General features: G+C 31.7%; 1 protein-coding gene across 1 annotated transcript in view; it reads left to right on the top strand.

Moving 5' to 3' along the window:
* LOC114331475 (phenoloxidase-activating factor 1-like) overlaps positions 1 to 19,105 on the top strand; it is a 145,851-nt gene that overhangs the window by 83,968 nt on the left and 42,778 nt on the right. Inside the window, exons 3-4 of the mRNA XM_028281063.2 lie at positions 11,028 to 11,254; positions 16,635 to 16,728. Of these exons, the coding sequence (XP_028136864.2) occupies positions 11,028 to 11,254; positions 16,635 to 16,728 (321 nt within the window). The remainder of the gene's footprint in view (positions 1 to 11,027; positions 11,255 to 16,634; positions 16,729 to 19,105) is intronic.

Below are 19,105 nucleotides of genomic sequence, written 5' to 3'. Positions count from 1 at the left end.
CCTCAGATAAATCATATTCAAATTTCACATTCATCATTATTTGTTCATGTTTTCACACTCAAAATAGTTCAAGGTTACCTGAGATTAGTTTTTGTTCCATTTTAATGATCGGTTTTTCTATGTTAATGCTTCTAAAAAGTTTCCTCAATTATTTCTTCTTCCCTTTACTTTTTGCTAATGTCTAAAATGGGAAATAAAACTGGGTATGTTTTTAGCCATTTGGGAGAAACCATAAGATGAAGTCATAGCCCCTTCTTTGACCACCTAGGGAAACCACCACAGCCACAGTCAAGTCAACATTGATGGAAACCACCACAGCCCTACGGAGGGCATGGGACCGCATCATCTTGATGCTCATTTCTGAGGATGCAGCAGCAACCTCTTTAGGAGTCGTTTGGGAACATTTAGTGTTGTGTTTTAAGTAACTATGGTTTTTATATATCAGACATTTATTTGATACATTATGTTTATTAATTATTTTTTTTCAGATTTAGCGTACATTTGTTTTTATATGACATATTTGTATACTATTGTATTTGGTTCCCAAACTTTGTATCTACGGTAACTTCTTGTGCACAGGAATAAGCCTAGAGAAAATTAGGTTTTTAATACTTTATTATTGCTTTGATACTGGTTTATGTAATTCGGGTAAATTTATTTTGGTAATATTACTTGCTTGTTTCCCAAATATTTTCTTGTTATTCGCTTTATTTCGATTGTTCGGTTAATTCGTCGTTACTTTATTTCATTGCAGTTTCTCGGTTAATTTAGGTCATCGTTTCGGTATTAATTACTTCATTACTATCACTTTATTCATTTGTATATTTAACTTTATTTATTCATTATGGTATTTTCTCTTAGTGAGGCTTGGGCCTATTTATTTGTAGTATTTTCATCTTTGTCGGTTTCATTTAGTTGTACGTAGCAGGCGTACTATAACCATTTGGTAGAAGACTTATGTAATTTTGTACCCTATATGTTAGTGAGAGGTACTTATACCTGTAATTTTGTAACAGATAACATTATTGTTGTTATCTTAGAGATAACTTTTTGTATAACTTATGTCATTTTAGAGTCACATGATATGCACTTTATGTAACTCAGAGATTGTCAAAAATCTAGTAGTTATTTTTAATAAATATGTATTTATTTTGTATATCAATTATTTTATTATTCCTTTATGTTCATTATTACAGGTTTAATATATTTAATATTTGAAAGCAGTGTAAGATACCTGGGAAAATGATCGAAGATCATTTTCATTGCGCCCATGATTAGTTAGTTTTATTTATCTTGTTCGGTTTTAGTCATTATTCATCTCCATTCATTTTCAGTACATTATTCTTATTTTATTATTTCATCTTCTAGTCATCATTACTATCTATATAGAGCTACTGTTCTTCGACAGGCATGCAAACGAGCCGTATCCATCCTTGAGTGTCAAGTTGCTCTCTTGCATCTATAGCTAGCCAACTCTATTCAGTTTGCCTCTGTCTCTTCCCACTTCTACTTCTATCCCTTCTAATCCCCCTTTCTTCAGTACAACTGCAAAGTAGTATTTTTTTTATTTTTTCCCTACTTCGGCTTCAATGGTGAAGCCCCTGTGGGGCCAGTGTAACAAAAATAAGAAAACTTCTGTTGGAGTGAAAGTAAAAAGAAAGATATAGGTACTCCAACAGAAGTAAGGAAAAAAAAGAAATGAAGAACTACTTTCTACTAGGTAGTTGAAAGTAGTAAAATGAAAATGAAGGGGCTTCACCATTGAAGCCGAAGTAGGGAAAAAATAAAAAAAATACTACTTTGCAGTTGTACTGAAGAAAGGGGGATTAGAAGGGATAGAAGTAGAAGTGGGAAGAGACAGAGGCAAACTGAATAGAGTTGGCTAGCTATAGATGCAAGAGAGCAACTTGACACTCAAGGATGGATACGGCTCGTTTGCATGCCTGTCGAAGAACAGTAGCTCTATATAGATAGTAATGATGACTAGAAGATGAAATAATAAAATAAGAATAATGTACTGAAAATGAATGGAGATGAATAATGACTAAAAACGAACAAGATAAATAAAACTAACTAATCATGGGCGTTATGAAAATGATCTTCGATCATTTTCCCAGGTATCTTACACTGCTTTTAAATATTAAATATATTAAACCTGTAATAATGAACATAAAGGAATAATAAAATAATTGATATACAAAATAAATACATATTTATTAAAAATAACTACTAGATTTTTGACAATCTCTGAGTTACATAAAGTGCATATCATGTGACTCTAAAATGACATAAGTTATACAAAAAGTTATCTCTAAGATAACAACAATAATGTTATCTGTTACAAAATTACAGGTATAAGTACCTCTCACTAACATATAGGGTACAAAATTACATAAGTCTTCTACCAAATGGTTAGAGTACGCCTGCTACGTACAACTAAATGAAACCGACAAATATGAAAATACTACAAATAAATAGGCCCAAGCCTCACTAAGAGAAAATACCATAATGAATAAATAAAGTTAAATATACAAATGAATAAAGTGATAGTAATGAAGTAATTAATACCGAAACGATGACCTAAATTAACCGAGAAAATGCAATGAAATAAAGTAACGACGAATTAATCGAACAATCGAAATAAAGCGAATAACAAGAAAATATTTGGGAAACAAGCAAGTAATATTACCAAAATAAATTTACCCGAATTACATAAACCAGTATCAAAGCAATAATAAAGTATTAAAAATCTAATTTTCTCTAGGCTTATTCCTGTGCACAAGAAGTTACCGTAGATACAAAGTTTGGGAACCAAATACAATAGTATACAAATATGTCATATAAAAACAAATGTACGCTAAATCTGAAAAAAAAATAATTAATAAACATAATGTATCAAATAAATGTCTGATATATAAAAACCATAGTTACTTAAAACACAACACTAAATGTTCCCAAACGACTCCTAAAGAGGTTGCTGCTGCATCCTCAGAAATGAGCATCAAGATGATGCGGTCCCATGCCCTCCGTAGGGCTGTGGTGGTTTCCATCAATGTTGACTTGACTGTGGCTGTGGTGGTTTCCCTAGGTGGTCAAAGAAGGGGCTATGACTTCATCTTATGGTTTCTCCCAAATGGCTAAAAACATACCCAGTTTTATTTCCCATTTTAGACATTAGCAAAAAGTAAAGGGAAGAAGAAATAATTGAGGAAACTTTTTAGAAGCATTAACATAGAAAAACCGATCATTAAAATGGAACAAAAACTAATCTCAGGTAACCTTGAACTATTTTGAGTGTGAAAACATGAACAAATAATGATGAATGTGAAATTTGAATATGATTTATCTGAGGGAATATCTGTAAAAATATATAGAATTTATAAAAATATTGGATGTTCAATAAATTTAAAACCTACAGAGAAATGATAATTATTTCCAATATTAATTGAGAATTGCATATGTTTGGTTATGTATAACCAAAAAATATATTAATATATAATTTTCCTTGAATGAATATTCAATAATCGAAATAATCTACATAAAATCCAAATAATGAGTTGACTAAGAAATTTAACAATGAACCTAATATATCAAATGTTCCATCACAAAAAAACCAGGCTATATAAAAAAAAATATTATGAAAAACTAAATATTTTACCGGGTTGATTCTTATCCAGATTCCATGAGGTGTTGAGTTACACATATGTTTCCATACTCCAGGCTCCAGATAACTTTTCACTTGGAAATTAACAAAAATGATTTAAATAGTTGAAATTATCAACCCGCCATTGGTATAACCGATTCGAACCACAGCTCACAGTCAAGTAAAGAGCATTCCTCTCTCATTCAGCGAGGAAGACGTCAAACTCTCACGGAACACGAATTAAATGACAAGGAACGGTTCAACTATGTTCCGTACAGTGTGACGTCACATGAGAAGTCCTTTACGAGAAATTAAAGAATTTAAATGGGAGGTCAAAAGAAAATAATTTTAAAAATAATTAAAGCGCTAAAAATGATATTATAACGGGTGGACCGTTACAAACTGGGAGAAAACGTGGTTTTTCTTGGGCGTAGTAAGTGATCTGGAGACAAGGATCTACAGACCGAGCGAGTCTCGTAAATTGCACGGCTTCGAGCCACGCTTCACGCAACCGTATTTGCGTACTTGTATTTCGAGTTGTGTGGTCGTGCTCTGGTCGAGTGGAGTTATAATTTACCAAATTTAAATATAATCGTTTCTACTGATTCATAATATGTATACTATAATATAATATATTAAAGTTTTTAAATATTGCTAATATTATTAAAGTTTTTAACATTGTATTTTAATATACTTTGTTTTATTAATAATAATATTACCTAAGTATTGCACCTTGTTCAAAAAAAGTTCAAGATAAATACCGCGGTTTTTTCATATGAAAATGCAAAGCAAAATATACAATTTGCAGAGTATGTAAATGCTTGTTTTTTGATAAAATAATACAAATAGTATGTAGGTAGGTAGAGTACCTAGCAAAGCGTTGAGTAGTTATAGCAAAAGTAGCTACGCCATCTGAGACACGATAAGGATGAAATTAGTTTTATATTTTCTTTTCTCATGGAGCATGCATGATGGAGAGTTTTTTAAAATACGTAACAAAGCATGTTGTTTTGTTATCTATGTTGCAAATATGTTGTTTTTTTTTTAAATTACAAAATATGTATGTTGTTTTCAATACAAGTACCTAATTGTTGTTATCATTTACTGAGCATTTAGAATTTTGACTAACGCTCGATTTCATAATAAAGTTACAGTGTGTGTTACCTTAAAAAATGCAATTGTTACAGTTAAAGAAAACTTTAAATTTAAAGTCCACTTTAACTTTATTAATATAAAATCGAGCGTAAGAAATTTTATAAACTTTGGAAAATAGCATTTCAAAAAAAGTACTGTAAGTATGCTGTATTTTTTATTTTTTCTCAAAAAATAAAACAAAACTTATTTTAAAACATATATTATATACTGATACACATAAAAAATAAATTGTATTACCTGGATGTTTTCTTTTTACATGTGCCGTCAAGTTAGAAGATTTCGAAAAGTGTATGTTACACTTAGTACGACGATTCATTTTCTACTTACAACAAAAAGAACACTTTGAAAATAAAACAAAAGTTTAAATTATAAACCCAACACTAAATAAATAATTTCTCACAAGCAACGGTCAAAAACCACACTTAAAGTTTTAGAAATTCACACCACAGAATCAAGTTACTCAAATTTTCAAACACCTCACCTGACACAGTGTCTCAAGTACGATTGCGCGAAGCCGTGCAATTTACGAGACGCGCTCGGTCTGTAGATCCAAGTGATCTGGAGAGCTTAACAAAATTACTCGTGTTGAGCTGCCCCCCCCCCCACTTGCAAAAATCAAAAAACAAATAGCCCTGATTTATGAGCTATTTATGAGCTCTCATATTCCGCAAACTAAAAATTTTGAGCTCGTTCCACTGAGCAGGAATTTGATACTTTAGTGGGGGGGGGGGGGGCTGAGTCAGCCCCCCCACTACTTAAAAATAGGAATATTGAATCGGTTTTTGCGGCAGAATTACGAGCTATTTATGAGCTTTTGAAATTATATAGTTTAGATTTTTGAGCTCATCCCCTTCACCCCCAAACAACCCTTTAATTGATTTAACTTAAGAGAAAAATGCTGAGAAAACCTAAAATATATCGTATTGCGGATATAATTCCTATAGCTTATATACTCTAAGAATAAACTATTAAACCACGTGCATTTCGATTATTGAACTACAACCCCTTCGCAAGAAAACCACCCTATCTTCCCGGCTTAAGAGAAAGTTGTACTTAAAATGCATTAAACTAATTATTTGGCGACTACATATCATTGAATAATTTATAAGCTTCCAAATTACGCGCATTTAGATCAGTAAATTGCAATTTATTTTGTATAGTGCAGTCACTGAAGGTAAAAATCAACGATTACCTTCAATTTCGTTGAACCTTCATCGATTTTCACGAAAATTCGTCAGTGGATAGAGGATACGTCAAGAAACAAAGGTGACATGGTACCACCTTGCGCCTTTACCCTGAGGGTGGATACCGCCCCTTCTCGGGGGTGAAAATTGTTTTATTAAAAATAACTGCACAAATCAATAAAAGAACAAATAAAAAGCAAAATTTATTATATAAAGTTAATAAAATAAGTCAATACTTTTTAAGTTATTAAAGATCACTATTCGTGAAAAAAATGCATGTTATGAAGCGGTTTTTCGTAAATCACTGAAAAACTGTAAGTTTTTACAAAAAAGTTAATAGTAGTTTAATTCGTATAGCTTATATTCTAAGAATAAACTCTTAAATCACGCGCCTTTCGATTATAGAGCTACAACCCCTTCGTAAGAAAACCATCCCATATTCCCGGCTTCAGAGAGAGTTGTACTTAAAATAATTTAAATTAATTATTTGGCGACTACATATCGTTTAATAATTTATGAGCTAGCAAAATATACGCATCTCAATTATTGAATTGCCATTTTCTTTCTATAGTGCAGTCACTGAAGGTAAAAATCAACTATGACCTTCGATTTCGGTAAATCTCCATTCATTTTCACGAAAATTGGTGAGCGGATTTTGATGCTATCAACTTTTTCTGGAGCTCATTTTTGATAGGTATTTCTAAGTACTTTGACAAGTATTTAGTACCTAAGTGTTATAAAATGCATCTCTTTCCCGTTATTTCAGCTTGAATCCTTAGATTTGAATAGTCGCAGAAACAATATACATTTAATTACCAATAACTTACTTTAAATTAACACTAAAGGGTTTTTCAAGTAAGCAATTTATTATATTTCTTATTAGCTTCAATTTTAGTGATGAACACTTTTTTGTAAAAACTTACAGTTTTTGAATTATTTATGAAAAATCGCTTTAAAGCATGCATTTTCTTCCACAAAAATTAAAATATTTGATCTTTAATACCTCAAAAAGTATTGATTTATTTTAATAACATTATATAACAAATTTTGCTTACAATTTGTCCCTCTCTCGATTTGTGGGGTTATTTTTAATAAAGTAATTTTCACCCCCGAGAAGGGGTGACATACACCCCAGGTTAAAACCCCAAGTTGTTATTGTTAATTCGTGGAAATGAATGGAGATTTACCGAAATCGAAGGTCATAGTTGATTTTTACCTTCAGTGACTGCACTATAGAAAGAAAATGGCAATTCAATAATTGAGATGCGTATATTTTGCAAGCTTATAAATTATTAAACGATATGTAGTCGCCAAATAATTAATTTAAATTATTTTAAGTACAACTCTCTCTTAAGCCGGGAATATGGGATGGTTTTCTTACGAAGGGGTTGTAGCTCTATAATCGAAAGGCGCGTGATTTAAGAGTTTATTCTTAGAATATAAGCTATACGAATTAAACTACTATTAACTTTTTTGTAAAAACTTACAATTTTTCAGTGATTTACGAAAAACCGCTTCATAACATGCATTTTTTTCCCGAATAATTAAAATCTTTGATCTTTAATAACTTAAAAAGTATTGACTTATTGTTATTCTGAAGCTATTTCCTTGTGGCATTTTTATAATTAAGTATTTTCTATTTTGACAATTTATTTTAATTCAATAATTTATTTTAATAGTATTTTATATTTTGACAACGAAACCCGATTTGGGCTTCGAAACGTTAATAAATTCATTTTTTAGTAAAATTGTGGCTTATTTCCCATAGAAAATACTTAATTATTGACTTATTTTATTAACTTTATATATTAAATTTTGCTTTTAATTTGTTCCTTTATTGATTTGTGCAGTTATTTTTAATAAAACAATTTTCACCCCGAGAAGGGGCGGTATCCACCCTCAGGGTAAAGGCGCAAGGTGGTACCATGTCACCTTTGTTTCTTGACGTATCCTCTAACCACTGACCAATTTTCGTGAAAATCGATGAAGGTTCACCGAAATTGAAGGTAATCGTTGATTTTTACCTTCAGTGACTGCACTATACAAAATAAATTGCAATTTACTGATCTAAATGCGCGTAATTTTGAAGCTTATAAATTATTCAATGATATGTAGTCGCCAAATAATTAGTTTAATGCATTTTAAGTACAACTTTCTCTTAAGCCGGGAAGATAGGGTGGTTTTCTTGAGAAGGGGTTGTAGCTCAATAATCGAAATGCACGTGGTTTAATAGTTTATTCTTAGAGTATATAAGCTATAGGAATTATATCCGCAATACGATATATTTGAAGTTTTCTCAGCATTTTTCTCTTAAGTTAAATCAATTAAAGGGTTGTTTGGGGGTGAAGGGGATGAGCTCAAAAATCTAAACTATATAATTTCAAGAGCTCATAAATAGCTCGTAATTCTGCCGCAAAAACCGATTCAATATTCCTATTTTTAAGTAGTGGGGGGGGGCAGACTCAGCCCCCCCCCCCCCCCACTAAAGTATCAAATTCCTGCTCAGTGGAACGAGCTCAAAATTTTTAGTTTGCGGAATATGAGAGCTCATAAATAGCTCATAAATCAGGGCTATTTGTTTTTTGATTTTTGCAAGTGGGGGGGGGGGGCAGCTCAACACGGGTAACAAAATTCATTATCCATCAGCCGACGATGTGAAGAAGTCGATTCTAACGATGTAGTGTCCGATGCTATGCCATCTTTTGCACCGGCATATCTTGCATTTAGGTGCAATAATGAAGATTATCGATCTAGCTACAGTGTTCGATGGTCGATGGTCAATGCTTGTATTTCGGTGTGGAAAACACCTCCAGTTCCTTTGGCAAGCAGTTAGGAGTTAACTAGATGTCTCAAGCAGTTATTATTAATAATTGAAGTAGTGAAATGAAGCCGTTTTTTTAAGTTACTACAACAAGTTAAGTCACTACAACAAGTAATTAATTGCTGTACTTTTCAAACTATATTCATAAAAGGAGAGACAAAAATGTACCATCAGTATTGTATTTTCTGTGGTACCTACCAGTGAAGTGAAAAATGCTACGGCTGTATCATCTAAACTTAGCCTTGGAAACAGCAGGACATTTGCAGAGACACAAAGGTACTTAAGATTGTAAATTTATTTGTATTTGTGGATTCCTCTTATAAAATGTAAACCCAGAAAGAGGTTCACATTAATTTCTCTTTTCAATTTTTTATTTTCAATAAATAGTATTCATTTGTAATAATGTTTGCTTACTATTAATTATTGTCCAACTTCCTTCTCTTTGGTCAACTGAGTAAGAAATATTAAGGTAGGTTTTATTTACCATTATAATAATATTATATAAATTTATATTTATCTTAAGATAATTATTTACATTTAATTAGTTTTCATTTGATTTGTTTATTAAAGAGTTTTTTTTGTCTTCCTTTTCAAAACTAAAAGATCAAAGTGGCGCCCTTTCGGCTTTATATTGCTTCATTATTTATTGATTTTTTTATCCATTATGCCCTAGTTTAGCTCTCGTAGCTATTTTCCTTTTTTTATTTTTGTTTATTATTTATCATCTACAGGGTGTCCAGAAACTCTACCGACAAACGAAGATTTTAAGACAATTTAACCCAATTCACCTAGTCCGAAAATGCTTCCTAAGGGAGCTAGAGCCCTTTGAAGATGGCGCCATGTAATTAGTTTTTCTTAAATACCTCCAGAACTCTTTTATTTAGATAAACGAAACTTTGTATAAATATTTACTGTCCAGAAATGAATTTATTGCATCCATCTCGAATTTCTAATACCGGCCATAGGCGTCCGTTTTGGATAGGGCAACAGTTATTTTATCGCATAACTTTTTTGTCTTCAACTTTTAAGCATTTTTGATACTGGATTATTAAACTGTGAGGTATTCTAGTACTAAAAGATACTTTTACTTTAAGTCGGTAGGACACACCGTTTTCTAGAAAAATCGATTTGAAAGTAGTTAGTTTTGGGAATTTGAAACAAAAGATTGAAAAAAATAAAAAAAACGATGTATTTTACCAACTTAAAGCAAGAGTAACTTTTAGTACTCGAATATCTCATTGAATAATCTAGTGTCAAAAATACTTAAAAATTAAAGACAATAAAGTTATGGTATAAGATGACCTACCCAAAACGGACACTTATGAACGGTACTAGAAATTCGCCATTAATGAAATCGATTAATCTCTGGAATATAAATAAATGTACCAGTTTTAGCTTTCTAAATAGTTTTTTTTAATCTTTTTTTTGAATTTCAAGGAACGAAAAATTTTCAATTCGATTTTTCTAGAAAAAAGTGTATCATATCGACTTAAAGTAAGAGTACCTTTTAGTACTAGAATACCTCACAATTTAATAATTCAGAGTCAAAAAAGCTTAAGAATTTTAGACAAAAAGTTAGGCGATAAAATAACCGTTGCCCTACCCAAAACGAACGCCTATGACCGGTATTAGAAATTCGCAATGGATGGAATCGATTCATTTCTGGAAAGTAAATACGCATACCAATTTTTGTTTTTCTAACTAGAAGCATTTTGGAGGTGTTTAAGAAAAACTAATTACATGACGCCATCTTCAAAGAGCTCTAGCTCCCTTAGGAAGCATTTTCGGACTAGGGGAATTGGGTTAAATTGTCTTAAAATTATCTGAGGAATCTCCTGTCTTCGTTTGTCGGTAGAGTTTCTGGACACCCTGTATTTCCCAGCTAATAAGAATATGTAAAGAACCACTCCCACATCTGTAATCGATTCTGAGCAACGGAGCCTTTGTTAATCCCATATAATATGTTGACAACTTCTTCTTTTTCCCCTTAATTGCCACACATTATATCTACATATTGTAATACATTTTTAATATCCAATGTTCAACACGATGCGCACACACACAACTCGTAGTGTTACTTCTTTTTTATACATTGACCATTAGCTCCGAAGATGACAATTTTGTCGAAAGCGCTTAGCTAAGGAAAATAGAATACCTTTACACTTTAATATACGACGTTTATATTTTCATTCGTTTTGTATGTTTAAATATGATATTTTTACAGCTTTGCGTATAACATGGCCAATGTTTGCTGTCCACAAGGGCCTATAATACTCCAAGATGATTCGAGTCAAGAAGTGCAACAAGACCCGCCAGATGTATCGAATCATAGAAACTTACGTTTGCTACCGCCTGACTGTGGCTACCTAGACATACCTAATAAGATTAGAAATGGAAAAAATGCTGAAATAAACGAATTCCCTTGGATGACTTTACTAAGATATAGAACAAGTAAGATTTTGTTAACATAATTTAGTTAACACCATGAGTGCCGAGTATAAATACTTAAACCAATTAACGCCAAAGTTATTTTTTTTCAAATTTCAAAATTTTGGTTATACATCATTATCAGCAATCTTGTTCTTTATCAGAAAATATTCATGAAATTAATTTATATTTTCGCATTTTTGAATTATGATCGGCATACGATCATTACGATCATAATTCGAGGTATATATGAATGAGTTTAAAACAATTATGAGAATTAGAATTTTTATTTACATCTAATAAAAACAAGTTTATTTTTTATGATACTGTACCAAACAATTTTTACATAATGTGGCAGTACATTTTCCACAGTGTGTTAGTGGTTTGGCTTTACAATTTTCTCCTGGACATTGTCTCTGCATTTCACGCTTTTCCATGAAGTGTCCATTCCTTCTTACGTCCATAAAAACTTTTGTTGATAATGTACTCGGTGTGGTATATTATGAACCCTCTGTATAAATCATAATTTAAATATGATGTTATTAACCTTTAGGGTATTGAACATACATAAAAACAATAGCTTATAGTTTGTATCACATGTTTATTACGAGTGAACTTGAACTATATTTGTTATGGTTCAGATAGGTATAAAAACACGCTGAGCAATCAGTATGGATATATATATATATATATATATATATATACAAATAATTATTAGAAGTTAGTATGTAGTAAGGCGAGGCGCTATGAATCATTAATGTCATTGTTTAGATATTGGATACCAGTGAATAAAATATAATGTATAGTAAGACGTGTTTAGTCTTTTTAATTAATTAGAACCAGAAGGCAGTAACAACACACTATTTAATACATGGCTGATCCTGCAGATTAGAGGAGGTCTTCTGAAAGGAGCAGAGATGGCGGTAACAAATTGGAAACGGAGACGGCGAAGATGGACCAGGACGAAGATGCAGAGAACCCAGGGAACAAAGACAAAGTGATAAAATGTAAGTAAGAATGTCTATCTTTATTAAAAATGCTTCCCTCGTTTTTATATTATTATTGAACATTGAATATTTATCTTTGCTGATTTTTGAATAATTTATGAAGTATCGATTTTTTTAAGAATATCTATCAATTTTGAAACATGAAGTGATTTTTGAATTGAATATTTTTATCAAAGTTTATTATATATGCTATTCTTGAATTCTTATTGAATTTTGAATCTTTATTGAATTTATTTGAAAAATCTCTATCCGATTTCGATTTTTAGTACGGTTATTTTTGAATATTTTATGGAATATCGAATTTTTTCCAAAAATTTCTATCGAAGTTTGAGATATAAACTTATTTTGAATATTTTTATCTAACTTTTGCATATGCTATTTTTGAATTTTTATTGAATTTTTTTTGAATATGTATACTATTATTCAATTTTATTAGCAGTTGTTTTTGTTATTGATATTTTAGATACATTTTTATCGATTTTGTGTTAAATTTTGTATGATATGAACCTGAATTAATATTTTTTGAGTGATAAATGATATTTTTTAATAAATAATGATTAGGGATGACATACAACAAACATTGCTATAAGCAAGAGATATATTTTTAACGAACCGATCTGATGAGTCGAGATAAGGAATTTGAAGAAGAACTATATAGATAAGAAGAAGAACTAACAATATTATAAGCTAAATATTATGAGGCAACTTGAGACAATAAGAAACCCACGGCTCTTGTCAAATTAGGAAGGTACTAAGTGATTTATAGAAGCTTGAACGCTTATTAGAGACCCACTCTGTGTTTTGAAGGGTACCTATTTTATTCATGGTTATTCGTGAATAAACAACGGCCTCAAAGCAAGGGATTGAGGTTGTGATATTTTTAGAAGAATTTGAACCGCATAAAATACCTATTTCGTGTTTTGAGTTAACTATACCACCTAAATGGTGCGTACAGATCAGGGCGAAAATTTGGGTTAATATTGGCGGAGAACTAAGACATCCGAGTGAAACCTCTTTTAGTAAGGTAAAACGAAGGTATCGGAGCTAGTATATGAAGTGATGATTATGATGTTATATGAAATGATACATGAGATAAATGATGTATGATTGTTATATGAAATATGTATATGAAGATGAATTATGTACACTGTAGAAGTGTTATTATATGAAGAAAAATGAATTATATGAGTTGTAGTACCAGACAAGAAGAAAAGAAAGGAAAAAAGAGAGTTTTATTAAAATATGTGGGAAAAATGAAAGAAGACACATAAAAATTGCAAGAAAAGAAGCAAAATTAAGAAGATACTAAGCAAATAAGTAGCTAATCATTGAATTATGTCTAAGAATTAAAGTTGTAAATTTTTTTTTCTCTAAAATAATGTTAATTATAAATAACTTATTTTTAAATGTATTTAATGAATTCAGGTTAAATTTTCGCGGAAAATGGAAGTGTTTGAATTAAGGATAGACAATATCTTACAATAAGTGTTAGTAGATAGTAAGCAAAGGGACACAAAAAGTGAAATTTTTAGACATTCAGCAACAGAGATTAAATCTTTATTATAGGTACAAGAGAGTTATTAGAAGTTTTTAGAGACACATTAGAAGTTTTTTAGAGAGATTACATTTTTATTATAGGTACATTATTTTAAAGTTAGTAAGACATATATAAATAAATCAAAAGAAGACTGAAATAGGAATTATTAATAGAGTAAAGGATACATTTGTTTTTACTTATTCGAGTAATATTAGCTTAGCTTTGGACTTTTAGTTAGATACAAGATTTTCAGTTAGGTAGATTAGATTATTCCCCTGCTTATAGGAGATGCATATAGGCACTAAAAGACTATATTAAAAATCCCGATAGGTTTAGTCACTGTTTTTATGTGGACACTGTTTTGTGAATGGAGAAAAGACTAAAAAGCAAGACGGAACAGAAAGTGAATTAGTGATAATAATAAACAATTTTTAGGATTAAAAAAAAACTCTGAAACGTACCATGTTACAGTTAGTTAGGATAGTTAGGAAATTTAATTTTTGAAAATAGTATTAGGTAACCATAAACATTTTGTAAAAGGGAAAGAGGAATATACCGTCAGATATTCTTCTTCTCTTCTTAGGACTTTCTTTTTTAAAAACGGCGGAGATGTGGTATATTATGAACCCTCTGTATAAATCATAATTTAAATATGATGTTATTAACCTTTAGGGTATTGAACATACATAAAAACAATAGCTTATAGTTTGTATCACATGTTTATTACGAGTGAACTTGAACTATATTTGTTATGGTTCAGATAGGTATAAAAACACGCTGAGCAATCAGTATGGATATATATATATATATATATATATATATACAAATAATTATTAGAAGTTAGTATGTAGTAAGGCGAGGCGCTATGAATCATTAATGTCATTGTTTAGATATTGGATACCAGTGAATAAAATATAATGTATAGTAAGACGTGTTTAGTCTTTTTAATTAATTAGAACCAGAAGGCAGCAACAACACACTATTTAATACATCGGTCCTTCTATAATACTCCTGGAACTATTGACTAATTTTAGGTAGGAAACTGCTACAGATCGACGAAGATTTAATAGAGTAATATTTGACTTATTGACTTGTTTGTAGAGAATATTTATCACTTCTTGACTCTAATTTTAGTGGCATATTTTCCAACAAGCCGGTCGTGTTGATCCAGACCTTCCATGTAGTTATGATAATTTTTAACACTTGTGGTTGAGAAATCAAACGTGTTCTTTTGAGCTTGCGATCCCATCTACTAGCTTAAGCGAGAGGTTCTATATTGTCAAAATTAGATGCTATAGTAACACACTCATTATCGTTCCATTTTACAAAAGTATTTCTCCATTTACAGCACACTGATTATTTCATTCATATGAGATTCTGACCAAATATGAGATTCTGACCAATAGAAAGCTTCTTATTCTTCTTTTGGCCTCACAACCGTGCTAAAAACTATAAAAATAACTTCTTCTTCTTCTTCTTCTTCTTCTTCTTCTTCTTCTTCTTCTTCTTCTTCTTCTTCTTGTAATAGGACTATGTCCTGTTTCTTCTGTTACAGTCTTTGCTGCGATCCGGAGCTCCAACTCTCGTACCATCGTTTTTTGGGTCTTCCTATGGGTCGCTTGGTGTTGGGCTTCTGTGTTTTCGCCCAATGCGCCATACGTTCAGGGTCCATCCGATCTACGTGGTCCCTCCACATGCGTCGTCGCGCTCTTGTCCATCTCACTACGTCCTGAACGCCTAGCTCTCTCAATGTGTCTTCGTTTCGTACTCTATCTCTGAGTGTGATACCTCTTATGGATCTTAGGGTTTTCATCTCTGTTGTTCTCATTATCTGTTTGGTCTTTGTTGTCTCGGCCCTTGTCTCAGCTGCGTATGTCAGTACCGGTCTAACACATGTCTTATAAATGCGGACTTTGCTTTCGGTGCTCATGTATTTATTCCGCCAGATTATATCCCTCAGGAAACCAGATATTCTCGCTGCTTTTATTGCCTGCTGTTTTGATTCTTGCCACAGATGCCTGTCGCTAGATATTTCCACACCTAAGTATCTGCAATCCATTACCTGTTCGATTATATGGTCGTCCACTACTAACTTACATCTAATTGGGTTCCTGGATATTACCATCGATTCGACCATCGATAACGTAATATAAAATATCGTAACGTAATATAGATATCGTAATATAAAAATAACATGTTTCATTATTGTTTGTGATAGTATGATGTCTCTGTCACTGTCGTATAGCCGACGCACTGTTGCCTCACTGTTGAAAGTTTGCAGAATTTTCGAAAAACAAAAATATTGATGACGCGCTACTCTTAAATTCATAGTTAAAACTGCCACCCTCCTGCCTCTTTGTGACTGAATATTTCATTCAAGCGAAAATAAATATTTATTTTTCAAGTAAAAGATTTTTCTGTTTTCTGACGTAAGTAAAATGTATTTAGAATTAAATACATTACATACATTCTTTTTTTGTGTCAATTAATTTAATTAAAAAAAATCTTTTGGACACCGTGTATAAATAATTATATTATGTTTATATTACTGAATAGATAATTAAATACCCTTTTAAATTAGCTATAACATGACCCTTACTTTTATTTAAAAAAATCATCGATTACGCCATCACGCCCAGATGGATGACGTCACTAGCATGATATATATGCAAAAAAATCTTAATTTAAAAATAAATATCGACCTGTTTCGGGACTTTCTAATATTGTTGCTTATTTAGCTAATAATTAATTTATGCGTTACTTTACGGACTCACTGTATATGTACGTTATTATTAATTTATGTCTTTTATGTATCTAGCTTTAAATTTTCTCACATTATTAATATTTGCTATTTTTACAGGTACAGGCGCAGAGTTTAGATGTGGTGGAACTATTATCAATAATAAATATATACTTACAGCCGCTCATTGCATAACACGTTTAAAAGATCCATTGTAAGTAATTCCAATTACTATTGTATTGCATTTCTAAAATTAATCGAAATTCAAAGGCTCAGAACTTGTAATATGCATAAGTTACTTAGAAGCAATCTTCAGAAAGTTTCAATAAAATTCAATGGACCACTCATACCTAATCCATATATCAAAAATAATTACCCGCGTACGGAAATGCATAACTTTCTATTGCAATTCTGTATTTATTCCCTACAGATATTACAAAAGAAGAAATAATACATGCTTCCTACCGACCTTGTAAAAATTATAGATGAGCAGCATATTGATGTTTTAGTGATACTCTTGAACAAAATTTATAGCTCATGCACATTACCCAAAGAATGGTTAACGTCAATCTTTATATTTGTCTCCCTAAGAAAACCGCAAGAGAATGCAACGACTACCGCACCATTAGCTTGATGTCTGATGTGCTAAAGTTGCTCCTAAAAGTCATCCATAACTGAATATGTATATCATAATTTGGACATAGACATTAATGATACGCAATTTGGGTTTCGCAAAGGACTAGGAACTCGTGAAGCTCTTTTTTCACTTAACATACTTATATAAAGGTGTCTCGGTGTCTGGACATCAATCAAGATGTATATGCGTTTTTTATTGACTCTAATAAAGCATTTGACAAAGTCCGACATGAACAATTAATGCATGTCCTGGAATCAAAGAAGATAGACTACAATGACCTCAGGATTATATCGAATTTATACTATACGCAACGAGCAAAAGTACGTGTTAACGATCAGCTGTCAGAAAAAATTGAGATCAGATGTGGAGTGAGACAGGGATGCGTGTTGTCGCCAATTCTTTTTTAATGGCTACTGGGAGAAGATCTTGGAAAAAGCTCTTGAGGTTGAAACAGCTGGAATATTGGTAATTGGAGTTCCCATTAATTAACAACGTTAGATATGCGGATAACACTGTCATCTTAGCTGAAAATATTGGGGATCTTAAGAGGCTGGTGATCAGAATAGCGGAGTTTAAACAAGAATACGGTCTAACAATGAACGTCAAGAAGACAAAGTTTATGAGAATATCCGTTTATCTTCATAAACGGATCCAATATCAAACGAGAGGACCAATATATTGTTATATTTCTATTTGATATGAAAATTAAATTTTGATAATTATAAACAGAATTCAATTTAATATAAAATATTTTCAATTTTCTCAACCACGGGCATATAAATTTAGAACAACCTGTATACAACAAATTGTTATATGTAATTTTAAGAAGTGATTAGAAGAAGCTTACGAAACTCGGGACAATGCGCCGAGAATAAACAAAGTGAATGGCGCGTACCATTATCGTTGTTCGCGGAAGGTTCGATCATTAGCCTATGCTAAATAAGACTCAGTTGAAATCGATAATAGGTCATTATCGTTGTTCGCGGAAGGTTCGATCATTAGCCTATGCTAAATAAGACTCAGTTGAAGTAGATAATAGGTCATTAAATTTTGTAAATAGTAGAAAGTAATTTTAGAATGGGAATTAACTATTTTTTTTTGAAATCCATTAAGCATATTTAGAAAGATTAAAAATTGGTTTTGAGGAATACTGCGAATGAGAGTTGGTGGTGGAAGGTTGATTTGTGAATCTGGAAGGGATATTTAGAAAGTAGGGGAATGAATGACAAATAGAGATCAGAATGTTTTGAGCTGTCGAGAAGTGAAGTCCAGTAGTAGACGGTAGTGTACGGAGAGTGAGAAAGCCGGTGTAGTTCCGTGAGTGTGGAGTATTTATCGTGGAACGAGAGGTAGGCCAGGTTGAGAGTAAAGAACCTCCTTGAGCCAAGAGTGTCCCGGTAGCTGATTGCAGTTTCGAAAAAGGTAGAACACAGCATCACGACAGAAGCAGGAACGAGAGATATACGAGCTAGTTTTCAAAGGAGAACATTACTGAAAGCCAGGACGAGGTTTTGATCGCAGCCAAGGATAGCAGGAAACGGGTCTTGTGTGAAGACATTCTCAGTTCACCAGAAAAAGGTCAGTCTCATTTGTTTGGACATGAATGCATGGGTTTTTCGTATTAAATACCACATTATAAATTGAAGAACATAAACAATAATATCAGAAAAGCTTCATCAAACTTAAATACAATTGTTGCTAATAAATCCTAATAGTTAAATGTTAATAAAAACTTTCAATTGGAAACCAAAAGGAAATAAGATTCCCATTTGTAAATGTTATGTTTAAGAATAATAAGATCTAGCAAATATTAAGCAGTGATTGCCATTTAAATAAAATAAACAATACTTTGATTATAATTGTAACCCATATGTGTGTATTATTTTACTCTTTTCTTTCCTATCCCGATTAGGAACCATTGAGAAATACTTAGAAGCCACGTAAGTAAGTAATT

Source organism: Diabrotica virgifera, chromosome 6 (assembly GCF_917563875.1).
Source record: "Diabrotica virgifera virgifera chromosome 6, PGI_DIABVI_V3a".
Classification (NCBI taxonomy): Eukaryota; Metazoa; Arthropoda; class Insecta; order Coleoptera; family Chrysomelidae; genus Diabrotica; species Diabrotica virgifera.
Note: the sequence above shows the minus strand (reverse complement) of the source record. Positions and strands in the feature narration are given on the sequence as shown.